This window comes from Palaemon carinicauda, chromosome 17 (genome assembly GCF_036898095.1).
Source record: "Palaemon carinicauda isolate YSFRI2023 chromosome 17, ASM3689809v2, whole genome shotgun sequence".
NCBI classification, from domain to species: domain Eukaryota; kingdom Metazoa; phylum Arthropoda; class Malacostraca; order Decapoda; family Palaemonidae; genus Palaemon; species Palaemon carinicauda.
In genome coordinates this window covers 39450389-39468211 of record NC_090741.1, presented here as the reverse complement: position 1 = coordinate 39468211, position 17823 = coordinate 39450389, and the positions used below count along the sequence as shown (strand labels likewise).

Genomic DNA, 17823 nt, shown 5'->3' with positions numbered 1-17823 from the left:
CAGAGGAGCAAGACTGTTAAAAGGTGTCCCACACCGAGAAAGGCTTACTCCTACACTAATTGACTTACATTGGCTGCTTATTAAAGCGAAAATTGAGTTTGAAATATGTTCAATAACCCATCAAGTTATCAGAACCCAATGTCCAAAATATCTAAGAGAATTTCTATATATTGTGCAGTCAACAAATTGTGTTGACACGAGAACAGTTATAGATGGTTTCAAATTATTGTAACCTAGATATATGTCTACTAGAGCCTTTAGATATGCGGCCCCGAGACTATACAATAAGCTCCCACGAGACAACCGAATGATTGAAGATATTAAGGCTTTCAAGAGGAAACTGAAGACTTTCTTGTTCTCTTAAGTACTTCGATAGTATGAATTTGACAATAGTCGAGCAATATGCTGTGTGAAATGTTGAATGCCTCGGAATGAACAGGATAAAATGACTACGAAGGTCCTGTATAGAGTAGGGTTCCTTTGCTGTATGGGACCAGAAAAGCAGCCCTTAAAGTAAAATAAAGTAAAGTAGTTCCATAACCTTTGTACCATGGTCTTCGACTGTTTTTGGTTTGAGTTCTCTTGCTTGAGTGGACCAGATAAGCAGCCCTTAAAGTAAAATAAAGTAAAGTAGTTCCATAACCTTTGTACCATGGTCTTCGACTGTCTTTGGTTTGAGTTCTCTTGCTTGAGTGGACCAGATAAGCAGCCCTTAAAGTAAAATAAAGTAAAGTAGTTCCATAACCTTTGTACCATGGTCTTCGACTGTCTTTGGTTTGAGTTCTCTTGCTTGAGTGGACCAGATAAGCAGCCCTTAAAGTAAAATAAAGTAAAGTAGTTCCATAACCTTTGTACCATGGTCTTCGACTGTCTTTGGTTTGAGTTCTCTTGCTTGAGTGGACCAGATAAGCAGCCCTTAAAGTAAAATAAAGTAAAGTAGTTCCATAACCTTTGTACCATGGTCTTCGACTGTCTTTGGTTTGAGTTCTCTTGCTTGAGTGGACCAGATAAGCAGCCCTTAAAGTAAAATAAAGTAAAGTAGTTCCATAACCTTTGTACCATGGTCTTCGACTGTCTTTGGTTTGAGTTCTCTTGCTTGAGTGGACCAGATAAGCAGCCCTTAAAGTAAAATAATGTAAAGTAGTTCCATAACCTTTGTACAATGGTCTTCGACTGTCTTTGGTTTGAGTTCTCTTGCTTGAGTGGACCAGATAAGCAGCCCTTAAAGTAAAATAAAGTAAAGTAGTTCCATAACCTTTGTACCATGGTCTTCGACTGTCTTTGGTTTGAGTTCTCTTGCTTGAGTGGACCAGATAAGCAGCCCTTAAAGTAAAATAAAGTAAAGTAGTTCCATAACCTTTGTACCATGGTCTTCGACTGTCTTTGGTTTGAGTTCTCTTGCTTGAGTGGACCAGATAAGCAGCCCTTAAAGTAAAATAAAGTAAAGTAGTTCCATAACCTTTGTACCATTTTCTTCGACTGTCTTTGGTTTGAGTTCTCTTGCTTGAGTGGACCAGATAAGCAGCCGTTAAAGTAAAATAAAGTAAATTAGTTCCATAACCTTTGTACCATGGTCTTCGACTGTCTTTGGTTTGAGTTCTCTTACTTGAGGGTAACACTCAGGCTCGGTATTTCTATCTTGATTCTCTTCCTGTTGTTTTTATGAATTTTTTATACTTTATGTATGATAGATCTAATTTAATGTTATTAATGATCTCAAGTTACTTTATTTTGATTGCTATTACTTCTCTACTAGTTTATTTATTTCCTTGTTTCCTTTCCTCACTGGGTTATTTTTTCCCTTTTGGAGCCCTTGGGCTTATAGGATCATTATTTTCCAACTAGGGTTGTAGCTAAGCTAATAATAATAATAATAATAATAATAATAATAATAATAATAATAATAAATCAAAGCATTCCATCTGGAATATTCCCGGTCTTGACCACTTACTATATGTAGCAGCCATGGTGGAAAATTCTGGCTAACTTCCGGGGGGAGGGGGGAGGGGGGGGGGGGTTAAGCTTATGGAAGTCTACGCATAATGTTGAAAACCACACAGAATGTTCCTATTGGATGCGGCTTGAAACCAATCTTAACAACACTACATGCGTTTGCTGGTAATGCTAATTCAATCAAGTATGTTATGCTTGCTGAAATCGTACGTCAGGATAGCTATGTTTTTACTACTGTTTTAATTCTTTAGCCTTTATGAAAATTGTCTTAGTTAATTACTGCTTTTATATAGGGGTTACTATATTTCCCAGTAACTATTTCACTTAATAGGAACAAAAGCGAGAGATGATATGACCAGAATTACGAGAGAGAGAGAGAGAGAGAGAGAGAGAGAGAGAGAGAGAGAGAGAGAGAGAGAGAGAGAGAGAGAGAGAGACCCACAAATGTCGAAAAATTTAGGTTTGAGAGAGAGAGAGAGAGAGAGAGAGAGAGAGAGAGAGAGAGAGAGAGAGAGAGAGAGAGAGAGAGAGAGACCCACAAATGTTGAAAAATTTGGGTTAGAACTAGAGAGAGAGAGAGAGAGAGAGAGAGAGAGAGAGAGAGAGAGAGAGAGAGAGAGAGAGAGAGAGAGAATCGCACATAAGTAGAAAAAAATTTAGATTATAACTTTCTGTTTGCGAAGATAGAATTGCTATAGTTAACACAACAAACGCTTACAGAATCTTATCTTCACCTAGATCGAATTATCTTCATGAATTTAATTGATTGTTTTCGTCTCTTAAAATAAAATAAGCATTCACTTTGAATAATAGTCACAAACATCTCTTTTTTTTTTTTTATACCCTAATTCTTATAACATTCCTTTCTATAAAGAAGCTTATATATCAATTGTCAAAGCCTAAGGCCTAGTCTTCTCGCGTCCCTTTTCGGTCTCTAACTAAAGAATTTAGTTGCGAATCTGACCGGTCTTATCGTTAAAGAAAAAGAAAAGATAAAAAAAAAAAAAAAAACTTAGACGTAAATTTCCAAAGGAAGGAGATGTGATAACTAAAAAGGGGACACAAAAGAACAAAAGGCGTGAAATTACACCGTTAGCAAAGTAGGTCTGAGAGCCACCAAATATTTTTTTTAAATTATAATAGATACGCCTGGACACTCAATTTTCCGCTGGAAATGAGAAAAAAATCTGGAAATATATTGCTCACGAGAGTAATTACAATTTTAATTACGTCGAATGAAAACGGCACACACTGCAATGTAAGGCTTCGGGTATTTTTTCCACTTGGTCGATTGTGGTGTGGCAGTGGTGGGTGAAAAATGGATTAGCGAGAATTATTTTGCTATTTACTCAAATATTTAATTAACATAGTTACCTCAATAATTAGACATTGTCTCACTATTTACTCAAATAATTACTAAACATAGTTACCTCAATAATTCGACATTTTCTCAAAGCAAAGGCCTCTTGGGAACATAATATGCAGATGATGCTACTCTCCTTGCGTTAATTCCATCTCATAAGTATCCTGTGGTTGGTGAATCCCTTAATTGAGATCTAGCTAAAATTGGCATTTGGTACCAGTTATGGTGGATGTAGATGAATTCTAACAAAACTCAAAATGTGATTTTAAGTAGGTCAAGAACAATGGCTATTCGATATCCAGATCTTTGAATTGACAATATCTGTATCTATATATATAATTCTAGGCGGGATCCTTGGTTCATCATCATCATCATCTCCTCCTACACCTATAGGCGCAAAGGGCTTCAGTTATGTTTCTCCAGTCGTTCCTATTTTGAGCTTTTAAATCAATACTTCCCGATTCATCATCTCCTACTTCATGCTTCATAGTTCTCAGCCATGTAGGCATGGGTCTTCCAACCCTTCTAGTGCCTTGTGGAACCAAGTTGAAAGTTTGGTGATCCTTGGTTACATGTATATATTTGAGAAGCACATCCGGTCACTCTTCTTCAATTGCTTAAAAATTGGCATATTGAGAAACTAATCTAACAATATCTTGGGTAATTGTTTAAATTCTTTCATCCTGCCTTGTTTGGAGTATTGTTCTTCGGTCTGGTCTTCAGCTGCTGATTCTACTCTTTATTTGTTGGGGATTAACTTGCTGTCTATTAAATTCCTTATTCCTTATTTTGATACTAATATCTGGCACCGTCGTTCAAATGGTTCATGTATTTTGCATATGATCTCCCTAATTCCAAACCTAATTCTTAATTCTAACAGACGTGCCTTCTTTATGACAAGCCTCAATACTATATACTATTTTAGAATTTTTCCCCAGCTGTGACCAGACCGTGGGTTGATCTTCCTCGGCTGTTCAAATTCCAAATCAATCAGTCAATCAATCATCTGGCAGTTGAATTAGTGAGACTTCAGAAGTTCTAACTTAATGCAAATACTTCTGTGTTGAAAAGGTTGACACAAGTCTCTCTAAGTTTATATATGATTGATCTGCTTTAAGTTATATTCCATCTTTATTTTAATCAATTACCTTGTGTAATTTGTTTATTATTTTCCTAATTACTTTTTGCACTGGGCGGCTTTCCCAGTTGAATCCCTGGGGCTAGTAGCATTCTTCTTTTCCAGTTAGGGTTGTAGCTTGGCTAACAACAACAACAACAATAACAATAATAATAACAATAACAACAATAATGATAATACCAATAACAATAACAATAATAATAACGATAACGATAATAATAATAATAATAATAATAATAATAATGCGGCTTGAAAGTTTTGGCTAACAGAAAATGTTGTCCAAATGTTCAAGTAATTAATTTTAAAGGTTAAAGGTGTCTAGTTTCAGTTCCAGTTTAATCAGAATAGATGCTCACCAGAACGACAGCCGGACAAGCCCAACCCCGAATTTTGGTGCCCAACCACAGCAGTGGCCTCCCTAGTAAACAGCTTAAACTCACGATCGCGGGTTGGGATCGATCTGCCGCCACGTGAATGTTAGGCGAACACTTGCTATCACTGTACTAGCCAGGAGGCTAGCACAAAATAGCAGTGCATTTTAAGCATTACTTATGCACCTAGCGGTGGCCCTTCCACCCATATTGCGCCCACTTTTTAGCCTTTTATAATACCCCCATTCCTGATACTTTTGCGCCATTTTGCTGTGCAAGCTCTTTATTATCATTTTACTTATAGTTTAGCTTGGTGGGTGTTGCCCCAGTTTTACATAGGCACTGAATGGCCTCCCAGTCCCCAGCGATGGTCATATGGCCCATATTCATCGAAGGTTATCTGAGAATAAAACATATACATAGACACTGAATGGCCTCCCAGTCCCCAGCGATAGTCATATGGCCCATATTCATCGAAGATTATCTGAGAATAAAACGTACCTTGGCGTTTGATCGCAGAACAAACTACAGTACATCCACTTTAGTAAATCTTTTCATATGGGATAAATTTATATTGGTGGTCTTTCAGAGAACATACTTAGTTGAGATATTCACTGTATTACGAATATATATATATATATATATGTATATATATGTATATATATATATGTATATAATATATATATATATATATATATATGGAGAGAGAGAGAGAGAGAGAGAGAGAGAGAGAGAGAGAGATCTGTGTGTGCTCGTGCGTGTGTGTGTGTGTGTGTATAAACTTATCCAACAGTTATATTGGACATTTTGACTGGAGAGAGAGAGAGAGAGAGAGAGAGAGAGAGAGAGAGAGAGAGATATCTGTGTGTGCTCGTGTGTGTGTGTGTGTGTGTGTATAAACTTATCCAACAGTTATATTGGACATTTTGACTGGAGAGAGAGAGAGAGAGAGAGAGAGAGAGAGAGAGAGAGAGAGATCTGTGTGTGCTCGTGCGTGTGTGTATAAACTTATCCAACAATTATCTTGGACATGGACATTTTGACTGGAAGCAAACTTGATCATATCACACAAGTCATTGCTTTATTTTTTCTTTTTTTCCACAACGTATACTCTAAATGTCCGTGTTTATAACAAACTTTATAGTTATTCGGGTTATGATATAAGTAATCATTTAAAGAGAAAACATATTCCGGATGTGTTGTCTTGGACAAGGTCTATAGAATACATATTCTATAGACTTTGGTCTTAGAGAACGATTTATTTACGTAGCCTATTCAAAACTTTACGTCAATTAATGAAACTTTATACCTGTTTTCCTTTGATGGTCTGGTCACTTAGTAAAATTAGTCTCTTTATTAAAACTAATATTTTTAAACTCATTTTCTATTGGTGTTTTCAGTCTTGTCTCAACAATAGTATGAGTGTTATTGTTGATAACATTAATTAGCATCACTCATGGGAATGAAGCATTCGACCATTTCTACTTTCTCTGTGAATTCTTTTACAGTTTGTCCATTTTGGTACGTAAGGAAAGTAGCCAATCACAGCCGTCTTAGATAAACGGTTATTATTATTATTATTATTATTATTATTATTATTATTATTATTATTATTATTATTATTATTATTATTATTATTATTATTTTTATTATTATTATTATTATTGTTGTTGTTGTTGTTGTTGTTGTTGTTATTATTAATTGCTAAGCTACAACCCTGGTTGGAAAAGCAGGATGCTATAAGCCCAGGGGCTTCAACAATGAAAATAGCCCAGTAAGGCAAGGTAAAAAGAAAAAAAGAAAATACTTTAAGAAGAGGAACATAGAAATAAAAAACTTATTACGGAGCCATGATTTGTTACATAATGAAAGAAAAATCAGACAGCTGGAAAAATGAAAAAAAGTTACCAAACAACTTGTGTAATACGACGGGTTACGTTATTTTTTTTTAAATAATTCCGGATCATTGCAATACGAAAACAAAACCTATCAAAATGGACATATTCTGAAATTAGTTTTTATTTAATTTTGAAAGATTAGAAACACTATTTAGTTGAAATTTAATTACTGTATGTTGTTGTTACCATGGCATGGATATACCATCGTAAAGAACGCCTCTAATAAACACCAATGTGTTCGATTCCTCTTTTAAGTTATATCAAAACAGAAAACTTTCTTATTATAATAATTTAATTTTGAATGAGGTAATTATATGCTACTATATAAATAATTGATGTAAAGAATATATATAAAGATCATGTTAAACTATCTAAATAAGAAAAAACGAAGATTTACTTTTTAAACAATCTTGAGGTGACTGGGTTGAAACGATTCCAATTTAGTAGACACTTGCATGACAACCTGGGTTCTCTAAGTATACATGTTATTCCAGACAAATATTTGGCAAAGCCTACTGTTTCCTCACCTGAAAGCAAGTAAGGATATTCCAGAAAACAATGATAGGATAGTAATATAGGATTGTTCCGTAATGTGAGAGTAATGTAGCCATAACCTAGTCTGGCAAGTTCAGGTAAACTTTCTTCACACCCAAATTAATGATCCCGTATTATGTATTTTGAAAAAAAAGGTGGACTTACAATAGCGTATAACTAATTATTGATACGTGAGTGAAATTATTAATTTAATAATTAGGTTAAGTTGTCATTTTATAGCAAAATATTATGACAAACATTTGGAATGTGTTTTTATTGTCGACTGTATACAGTACAGTTCTCTGACCTTTCTTACCATTACCATTGTACAAACCAATCATGGTTATCATAATAGTTTGGGAAAGCCACTCAATTTGTTAGTTCCCAAATCATTACCATCAACTATGAAGAGGGAACCACATTGCAGGCCAAGATAAATTACGGTTTTAGTCCGCGGTCAAATTCTTAACCTATAAATAAAATTTGTTCCGTAACTGGAATACAAACCACGCTATTTACATGGGGTAATTACTTTGGCGTAGCTGAAATGACGAGCCATAAGAATTTTAACGAGGGTTTACTACCCCTCCGCTAGTTAGCGGGGGGTAGGGAGGGGTAGCTTGCTACCCCTCCCCCCTCACACACACAGTGAGTGCTTCACTTTACTTTTGGGTCGGAGAGACGACAGACCTGTCTGCGCTCTCCTCCGTTTTTTACTGCCATAATCTGTTTTGCTTTTTCTTTCAGTGTGTGTTTGAAGTTGGCCTCTATTCTTTCATCATGCGTACGTGCCCTGGACAAGCCGGCCGCCCTTGTGGTACCTTTATGTCGGCCTTGGACACCGATCCTCACTCCTTATGCCCTCAGTGTAGGGGCCATCGGTGTGATAGGTCTAACGTATGTATCGAGTGTAGGGAGTGTTCTACCTCCCAGTGGGAGAGGTTTGCCCGGCGACGCAAGAAGAAGGCTAAAAGGGATATTTCTCCTTCAGAGGCCTCTTTGAAGAGAGAATATCCCAAGACTTCTTCTTCCGTAGCCCTTTCCTCCTCCGAAGCTCCCACTCGAGCGGTCTCTCCCGAGAGGCCGGCGAGTGGTAGCGTAGACCGTATTGCTATTGACCGATCCCGGGGTGCAGGAGAGGTAGTTGCCTCCCATAGCGAGGCAGCTGCCCCTCCTTCCCTGGAGGAGGATTTAAATATTGATTTTCCTGTTAATAATAAAGATTTATTACAGCTTTGGGCTTCCTTGGGGCTTCAGGGTTTGCCCTCCAGGGAAGCTCTGCTTGACATGATCAAACTGGGTGCGGCTGTTAAACAATCGCCGACGACAGCAGGGATAGATCCTCTGTCGGCCGTTGACGTTGTTGTAACGGAGGCATCGAGTGGTTCTGCTCAAACTCCTGTGCCTGTTGTTGCTGAGGTAGCTGAAGGCTTAGGTTCCCCCTCCGAATATCCTTCGAGGGAGGAACTAAGTCCTACGGTCTCTTTTGCCGGTGGACCCCCCCCCCAAAGGGGGGGGGGGTTCACTAACAGAGACTCCTCTGCAGAGACCCTGCGAAGGTCAGAGTTCTGATCCAACGGCCTCTCATGGTTGTTGTATAAGGCGGAAGGCTCGTCCTCCCCATCGCCGTAGAGGCCTTCCTTCTCCTCACAAGGGAGTTAGGAGGTGCCTCTTCGGCTCGTCATCCCCGCAGTCCTCTGCGGAGGAGACAACTCACCGATCACCGTTCCTGCCAGCTACCACCTTAGACCTCTCCAGGGATCGTTCGCGATCCGCGTCGGAGGATGGTCGTCCTTCGGGACTTTGTATCCAGTCACCCTCCAGACATGCTGTCCTGCCATCTCCTTTCAAGGAGGAAGCGCGCTACATGCCATCTAAACCTGTCATTGCGCAGGCACTGGTTCCTTCGGGGCAAAAGGGCAATGAGTGCAAAACTGCGCATCATACCCTTGCGCGCCAGGTTATACCTACGCGCCCTCCTGCTGTTGCCGCTGATCCTGATTTAGTGCCACGGCGCTCACGCGCGCAAATGTTCCAGTTATACGCCAGGGTTCCCCTGCGCGCCCACAACAATCGGCGCGCCCGCGCCCATCTGCTGTTCCTGAGATAGCGCTCCCGCGGCCACCTGCACACACGCGCCCGGCAATTCCTGACAAATGCGCGGTCCAAGAGGTACCTAAGTTACCGCACAGGCACTCACAGGTGTCTTTAGACGACAAACGCGCTGTCCAAGAGGCACTTAAGTTAGCGCACAGGGGCTCACAGTTGTCTCTAGACCCTCAACACTTTTATACTACTAAGGGTGATGCGCGCCAACCTCGCGCTGTTCCTGTTATAGCGCAAGCGCGCTCGCCAACGCACCAGCACGCTTCTACATCACAGCGCGCAGTCCAGGAGGTTCCCAAGATAGCACACGGGCGCTCACGGGTTCCCCTGGACTCTCTGCTAACGGCGCGCAATATAAAAACTGCGCACAATGTTCCAGTAGCGCGCGAGGTTCCAGCTGCGCGCCCAGTTCCAGTCGCGCGCGACTCGGGCCCTTCCCAACAGCGCACACCTACACGGTCAGTTCCTGCTGCGCGCCCTGCACGCCCATCGCAACAACGCACACCTGTGCGCCCACATCCTGATGCGCGCCCACGATCCCCTGCGCGCCCGGCTATCTCACGATCGCTTAAGGCAGCTGCACACCTCTCGCCTGCGCGCCAACGCGCGAACTCGCCCTCGCGCTATTGCCAGGCGGCGCAATCGCGCCTACGCCCGGTCGTGACAGACACGCGCCAGCATGCTACCGCGCACTCGCACTCATCAGTAGCCCATCAGCTCACTGCGCGCCCTCGCATCCAGCCTTCTACCCCTCCTCATAAGATAGCTCCTGTGCGCCAAACGCCCTCGCCATCTCCTACGCGCGCCCGCGCACCCACACACCCGCTCCCTCAACCTCGCACGTCCACGCTCACGCGCGTGCGCGCGAGCGCGAATATCCTGATGCGCATGATTCATTTACGCGCGATCACCAGCGTGATCGGCGCAACGATCGCCAACGCGATCACGCCCGAGTTACATCAGGGGTACAGGCGGACAGGTCAACTTCGCGCTCCCCTGCCTGCAAGCGCAGAACAGCGCGTTCGCCGGAGGAGGGGAGGTTTCCGGACAGGTCTAAGGATCTTTCTCCTTCCTTCATTGCAGATTCTCAACAGGCGAACTCTCATGTGTCGACTCCTCCAAGGGATCAAACGATCCCCTTCCCTCCAGAGGGAGTATCTGACAGCACGACTGTCAGCCAACAGCCCTGGTTTGGTACCATTGTCAGAGCGCTTATGCAGGCAATGAAGCCTGTGCTTTCTGACTTTGGTCACAAATCAGTGGCAACTTCCTCCCCCCTGAAGAGGAAGAGAGGAGTCCCAGACATGGTAACTTCTCCAAGGACTATCCTGTCCCCTCGCAAGTCCTTATGTAAGGCTCCTACCCCACCTCAGACTTTCTCTCCCTCCTCTGGGGATGAGTATTACCCATCCTCAGGAGAGCCGGAAGATCCGGTCCGTTCCCCCATCGCACCAATGGGGGAAACTCCGCCGCTTCCTGAGAAGTCTCCTCGTGTAGTGGTGGCGAAGGCCTTACATCCTTCATTGCTGGAGTCCTGCATCCCACCTAGGAGGGAGCCGAAGGACTCCAAGACTGTTCCCAAGTTTTCCGCAAGGACCCGACAGGAACCAGATAGACCTTTGGAGAATGTCCGCGAGTCTCCCCAGGAAGAGCCTCTGGGGACGGGAGACTTTGCTGCCAGTCCGTCAGGAGGAGAGCACCAGGAGTCAGAAAATGCGTTCTGGCAAGTCCTGACCCTCATGAGGAACCTCAATGGGATCCCAGACCCAGAGATCCCTCCTCGTGAAGGGAAGGGTACGGTCCTGGACCGAATCTACGGCACCCAGAAACCCTCTAGGGCCAGTGCAGCTTTGTCCTGGTCTCAGGGGATGAAGAGTGCCAGAAACAAGGTCGAGGGGCAGCTCTCTGTGCTTGCCTCCTCCAATAGATCCAGTGCCGGTAACAAGCTCCTCCCTCCTCCTCGAGTACATCAGAGGAGGTACTTTGAAATCCTAGAGGAGACTTGTTTGAGTCTTCCAGTACACCATTCGGTGGAAGAACTCACTGGGGGAGTCCCTCTCGAGAGAGACTCCAACCGGCAAGTGTCCTATTCCGCAACTGAGATCCTAAGCCAGGAGAAAGTTGCGTAGTGTGCCATACAGGCAACTACGTGGCTGGACATCTGGCTGGGATCTCTGGACATCCTGGTACGTTCTGAGGACCTGTCCAAAGAAAGTACCAGGAAGGCACTGGAGACATTCTTACTCTCAGGCACGTGAACCACCGAGTTTCTGGCCCACCAAGTCTCGAGCTTGTGGGCCAACACGATTCTCAAACGACGTGACGCAGTGGCTGAGAGGTTCCACCAGAAGGTCCCCAGTTCTGATGTTAGCAGGCTCAGACACTCTTCCTGCACTTTCTTTGATATTTTCACCACCTTTGTCGACCCCCTTATGTAGTCATTTTTTATCCGATCCTCTCTTGTCACCCCAGACATCCACCTAAGCATTCTCATTTCTGCCACATCCATCTTCTTCTCCTCTGTCCTCCTCATGCTTGCTGTTTCCGTTCCATACAGCATTGCTGTTCTTACCACTGTCTTATGAAATTTTCCTTTCAACCTCAGTGGTATTCTTTTGTCACAAAGAACTCCTGAGGCTGCTCTCCAGTTGTTCCAGCCTGCCTGTACCCGATGTTTAACTTCATCTTCCAGCTGGTCTAAACCTCAGGCTCCTTAATGGTCAAGTAGCAGAAGGTTGAGGGCATTGTTACCCGGTTTTAGTCTGCATGAATGAAAAGGTATGTCTGGCCCTTATTCTTTTCTTCATCCTCTCCTCCCTTGGAGAAAGCAGCCTCCTGGGTTCTCTGCACAGCTGACCTCAAACCTCTGCAGGTAAACCATGCTTCCTTGTGTTCCTAGTATTAAGTGTAATACTGTCATGTCCCCATACCCTGACGAGGTGGTATTGGGAGAGTCCTAGCCTAGATTTCCATCTGAGGAACTCCAGGTCAACTTCCTGGGACGAGTCACTTTTCACCTTCGCACACACCTTACGTAGGCCGCAGCAGTATCACAGCTGCTAGCGAGGCGCAGGGATTCCCTATTGTGTGAGTACGTAAACACTCGAATATGGAATCCCCGGGCAAGCTAAAGCCAGTATGGCAGGGACTTACCACCCTTCCTAAGGGTTAAGTCACCCCATGTAAATAGCGTGGTTTGTATTTCAGTTACGGAACAAATGACAAATTCGTAGATAATTTGTATTTTTCCTAACTATACAAACCTTAGCTATTTACACATATTTGCCCGCCATCCCTGTCCCCTGGGATAAGTCCTACCTCTAAGTAAAGTGAAGCATTCACTGTGTGTGTGAGGGGGGAGGGGTAGCAAGTTACCCCTTCCTAACCCCCCCCCCCCCCCCCCCCCCCCCCCCCGCTAACTAGCGGAGGGGTAGTAAACCCTCGTTAAAATTCTTATGGCTCGTCATTTCAGCTACGCCGAAGTAATTACCCCATGTAAATAGCTAAGGTTTGTATAATTAGGAAAAATTTTGTCACTTTAAAGGATTCAGGTTTCTATAACTAGGAGAAATAGAAAGTGCTTTTTAGATTTTTTTAATTTTTTTTTTTTATCTACAAGGACAAAAACAGCTTTTCCAGGAAAAGAATTTTGATGAAATTTAAAGAAATCATAAAGCTACCTCTTAGTGACCCTTAGAATGCCACCTGTTTACTTGACACATGTTCATATGGATTTTGAATTAATGAATTTTATTCATTATTATTTATTCATTACCAAAAGCATGAGGAAATTCAAGGTACAGTATTGTCAAAGACAAAATTCAAGATTATTTCTTACATGTAAAAATGAGAAAACAATTGTGGTACAGCAATAGGGAAATATCTTTAATGAAATTTTCTTTTAAATAGTATAACATGAGGTGAAGATGGACATTTGGGCCAGAATTAAGGGTGTATCAGAAGCAACATATAGCACTTGCAAAAGCTAGGCAGGTATGGGAAGTCTCAAAGGGAGAAGTCTGGTTAGTTTGAAATGGGGCACAATCCTGGATATGTGTAAACATGGTTTCCTTTTTCCAAATAGATTATTTGTTAGCCAAAGGGCATATGATTATAAAGTGGTCAGAGAATACGATATTCACATAACCAAAGATATGTTAAGAATATTAAATAAGCCCTGGAAAACTTGTAATCTTTCTACATTGACTAACATATATCTCTGAATTTGACATATCCTTTCACATTCTGAATAAGAAATGTCACTGTTATTGTCATTTGACCATTGACATCACATATATATGCTTTTCATTTTATCAAGAAATTGATTTTGTTGACTACTGCCTTACTTTTCAATCAATATTCTATACCAGAGAATTTAATGTACAAAGATGTTTTACTGTGTTTTCATTTTCAGGAATTCTCAATGGAAAAAGTAAACTGTTACCCATAAGGAAAGCTAAACAGAAATTTATTGTATCTCAAGCTAAGGATTCTCTCCTGAAAATAAGAGAATCAAACAAAATATTTTTAGTTCCTGGAGAGACCCTAGTTTCAGCAGCCATTTGGTCTAGAGGTAACATTACAATGGACCGTAGAAGTGAACAGGAGGACTGTGAGAGTTTCGTCAGTCAGGATCATCAGCGTAAGAGAGTGGGTGGTAATGAACTATGGGATGAGCAAAGTCCCCCTGCTAAAAAGCGTACAACTGAAACCGAAGGGGAAGAACTTGAGATATCATTGCAGGATTACAAAATTGATGGAAAAAGTAGTGAAGAAAATAAACAACTTTTAACGTCGTCACCTGGCCTTAAAGAAGGATTTGTGAAGCTCCGTAGTGTATCTGATAAAGTGGGTGCTCATTTCAATGTGAGAACTGATTCATTAGAAAGCTTAGAGGAAAGTTTACAGTCTACAGAAAATTTGTCAAGTTGTGATGTTTCTTTAAGTCTCAATGAAACAGAATGTGAATCCCTAGAAAGCTCTTTGCTGTTTATGGGGAACAGTTTAGAAGATTTGTCAACGTCTGCTATAGATGATGAAAAGAACCAAGTGCAACTAGGAGCTGATGATGGGTCCTCATCTCACCTGGAAACCAAGGAAAAGAAGAAGAAAAGAAAACGTAAGCGTAAAACCAGTAAATCTGATGTTGAGAGTGGAGATAATAGGCAGTTATCAAATGTGAGACCAAACTTTTTTGTTGGAGTTCAAGTCTCTGATAGTGAGGTAAGTACAGAACAAAGATAAAGTTGTTGAATAAATTTCATTGACTATGATATAAAAGTATTTATTCCTATGCATATACAAACCTTTTCTTTTTCAATATTAAACTTACCCGATAATCATGTAGCTGTCAACTCCGTTGCCCGACAGAATTCTACGGAAGGGATACGCCAGCTATCACTATACTAGAAGGGGGTGTACTCACCAGCGCCACCTGTGGCCAGGTACTGCAGTACTTCTTGTTGACACCACCTCAATTTTTCCTCTGTCGTGCTTCCGGCAAGACGTTCTTGGATACGCTTATATTTTGGAGTATTGTTCACGGTTTTTGGTGAAGTATTTCTCTAAGATTTCAGCTTTCGCTATACTGGAAACTTTTCTATTAGCTTAGATAGCTTTTATTTGGTTTTGATTAATGGTTAACGATCTTTTGCTTGATTTGGAATCCCCCTTGACTTGCTCTTTGATTCAAGATGTCTGACCTTTCACAAGCCCCACCCCATAGACGATGTAGGTCTTGTAATAGGCGTATTCCGAAGGCCTCGGTTGATCCTCACACCGCTTGTTCTGACTGTAGGGAAAGACCCTGTCAGTTGGAAGATCGATGTGAGGAATGCGCCGGACTTTCGGAACTTGAATTTGTTCGATTCCTTAAATATTCAACCAAGTTAGAGAGAGAGAGAGTTAGGAGGAGTTCTTCTCGCTCTTCGCTTTTTTCCTCACCTCATGATCCTCAACCTTTTCCTCCCCCTGTAGTGGCTACCCCCGAACCTACTATTTGTGCTCAGCCTGATATGTCAGTTGTTTTGCGTGCCATTCAGGCTTTAGGTGACAAAGTGGAATCGGTGGTTAGTGACCATAAGTCTCTTTTGGCAGACGTCAAAGAACTTAAGGTCAAAAGTGCAGTGGGAGGTGATAGTGCCAGTGCTGTGCCAAGTGCTAGTGTTAGTGCGGTGCCGAGTGCTAGTGTCAGTGTCAGTGTTGTGCGTGAGGGTACTTCTGTGCGTGCCAGTCGTCCTCCCAGTCCGGGACCTCTTGCAAGCTCCCAAGCCCAGGGGAGAAGCAATGTCGAAGGGCAAAAGGGTTCGGCAGGCCTTGATCGGCGCACAGAAGTATCCTCGGTGGTTGCGGGCGTGTCTTACAGAGACCGTCACTCCCACCCGCAGACGATTGAGCCCGTCTTTTACTCGTCTGCAGAAGAAATATCGGGGAGAAAACGCTGGACTCAGGTCTCAAGACCTCTTAAACGTAAAGTCCAGACCTCAAGAGTTCAACAACCCGGATGCAGTCATTGGATTAGCTCTGACTCTCCGCAGTCATCAGGTGACTGTACACCTCCTAAGAGAGGTAAGGCGATACCTCAACAGACCTCATCTTCTGTTAAGGCTTTGCCTCAGCAGACCTTAGCGTCTGCTGATCCCAAGATGACTTTGCTGCAGTCCATGCAGTCGCAGCTTGCGGTCTTAATGCGTGAGTTTCAGGCTGAGAAGGTTGCACCTCCTCCTGCGAGCGCTCCGCCTCACCGCAGTCCAGTCTGCCAGGCGTACGAAGTTGAGGTTCCTCAGGCTACCTTACCGCTTTCTGAGTTGCCAGTTACCAGCGGTGTGCAGCAACCTCAGCCTTCCTTAAGACAACCTCAACAATGGGAGCAGGAGTCTTATGCTTTACTTCCTCCTCTTCCTCTTGCGGTTAGACCTTCGAGGCAACAACCTCTTGAGGTACGACAACCTCTTCCATCCATGAGGCAGCGACCTCAACTCTCCTCAAGGCGAGAGCCTCAACTCTTAAGGCTAGCACCTCAGGAACCTCAACTCGCGAGACAGGAACTGCGTTCTGCGCAGCCGCTACCTCAACTCTCGCAGCTCACACCTCAGGAACCTCAACTCGTTCCTCAGGAACCTGCTACTGCGCATCCGCAACCCTTGCAGCAAGCGCAACTCTTGAGACAGGAAGCTCATGCTAGGAGTCAGCCACCTCAACCCATGCGCCTACCTTCCTCTACTCTTCTTGACCAGTCTTTGCAGCCTGAACCTCAGGTTTTAACTCAGCAACAGAGACTTGAGGATGAAACCACAAGTGTTTATGCACCCGCTTGTTCAGATTCTGCTGTTCAGCATACCGCTATTACTTTACCTCTCACTTCGCTACACTCTGGTGATGAGGTTTCTGAGGAGGAAGCTGCGCACCTAGATCCCTCTTCGGACGTGGAGGAACCCAAGTCTTCTCCTCTACCCATTGACTTTCGTAAGGTCCTGGCTCTTTTCAGAGAGGTATACCCGGACCATTTTGTTTCTGCTACCCCCCGCTCTCCTCCATCTGAGTTTTCGCTGGGCATGCAACCGGTTAAGTCAGCCTATACTAAGCTCGTCTTTGCTAGATCCTCTAAGAGAGCGTTAAGAATATTAGGGGATTGGTTGCAGTCCAAACAGCAACTAGGGAAGACTTCCTTTATGTTCCCACCTACTAAGCTCACTTCTAAGGCGGGCGTATGGTATGCCACAGGAGAGGAACCAGGCTTGGGAGTCCCTGCCTCTGCCCAGGCTGACTTCTCAAGTTTGGTCGACTCTCCTCGTAGATCAGCGATGAGGCGCTCTAAGGTCTGCTGGACCTTTTCCGACTTAGACCACTTCTTAAAGGGTGTATTTCGTGCCTTTGAGATTTTCAATTTTCTCGACTGGTGCCTGGGGGCCTTGAGCAAGAAGACCTCCCCTGCGGACAAGGACTCAGCCATGCTTATAATGTCCTGCATGGATAAAGCAATTCGGGATGGGTCCGGCGAGCTTGCATCAATGTTTGTTTCAGGAGTTCTTAAGAAAAGGGAGCAACTTTGCACTTTTCTTTCTTCCAGCATCACACCTTGTCAAAGGTCTCAACTCCTTTTTGCTCCGCTTTCTAAGTTCTTGTTCCCCGAAGAGCTTATCAAGGATTTGTCTGCGGCCCTGATTCAGAAGGACACTCATGATCTTGTGGCCTCTTCAGCTCGTAAGGCTAAGGTTGCTCCCTCAGTTCCCAGGACTTACCGCACCCCAGTGGCTGATACTCCTGCTACAAGGTTTATTCCGCCCTTTCGTGGCAGAGCCCCCAGCCGAGGAAGCTCCCGTCCAGACTCTTCCAGGAGCAGGTCTAGGAAAGGTCCCAAGACTTCAAAAGGCAAACACTGACTCTCCTCCTCTCCAGACAGCAGTAGGAGCCAGACTCAAGACCTTCTGGCAGGCTTGGGAAAGAAGAGGTGCAGACGCC

General features: G+C 43.4%; 1 protein-coding gene across 5 annotated transcripts in view; it reads left to right on the top strand.

Moving 5' to 3' along the window:
- The first annotated feature begins 7146 nt into the window (after nucleotides 1-7146).
- Nucleotides 7147-17823, top strand: part of LOC137656689 (A-kinase anchor protein 7-like) — a 78323-nt gene continuing 67646 nt past the window's right edge. For all 5 annotated transcript variants that reach the window (XR_011047004.1, XM_068390887.1, XM_068390886.1 and 2 more), the window contains exons 1-2: nucleotides 7147-7260; nucleotides 13778-14586. Coding sequence is in view for 4 of the 5 variants with exons in the window: in XM_068390887.1 (XP_068246988.1) it covers nucleotides 7206-7260; nucleotides 13778-14586 (864 nt within the window). In the remaining variant the exon portion in view is untranslated. The remainder of the gene's footprint in view (nucleotides 7261-13777; nucleotides 14587-17823) is intronic.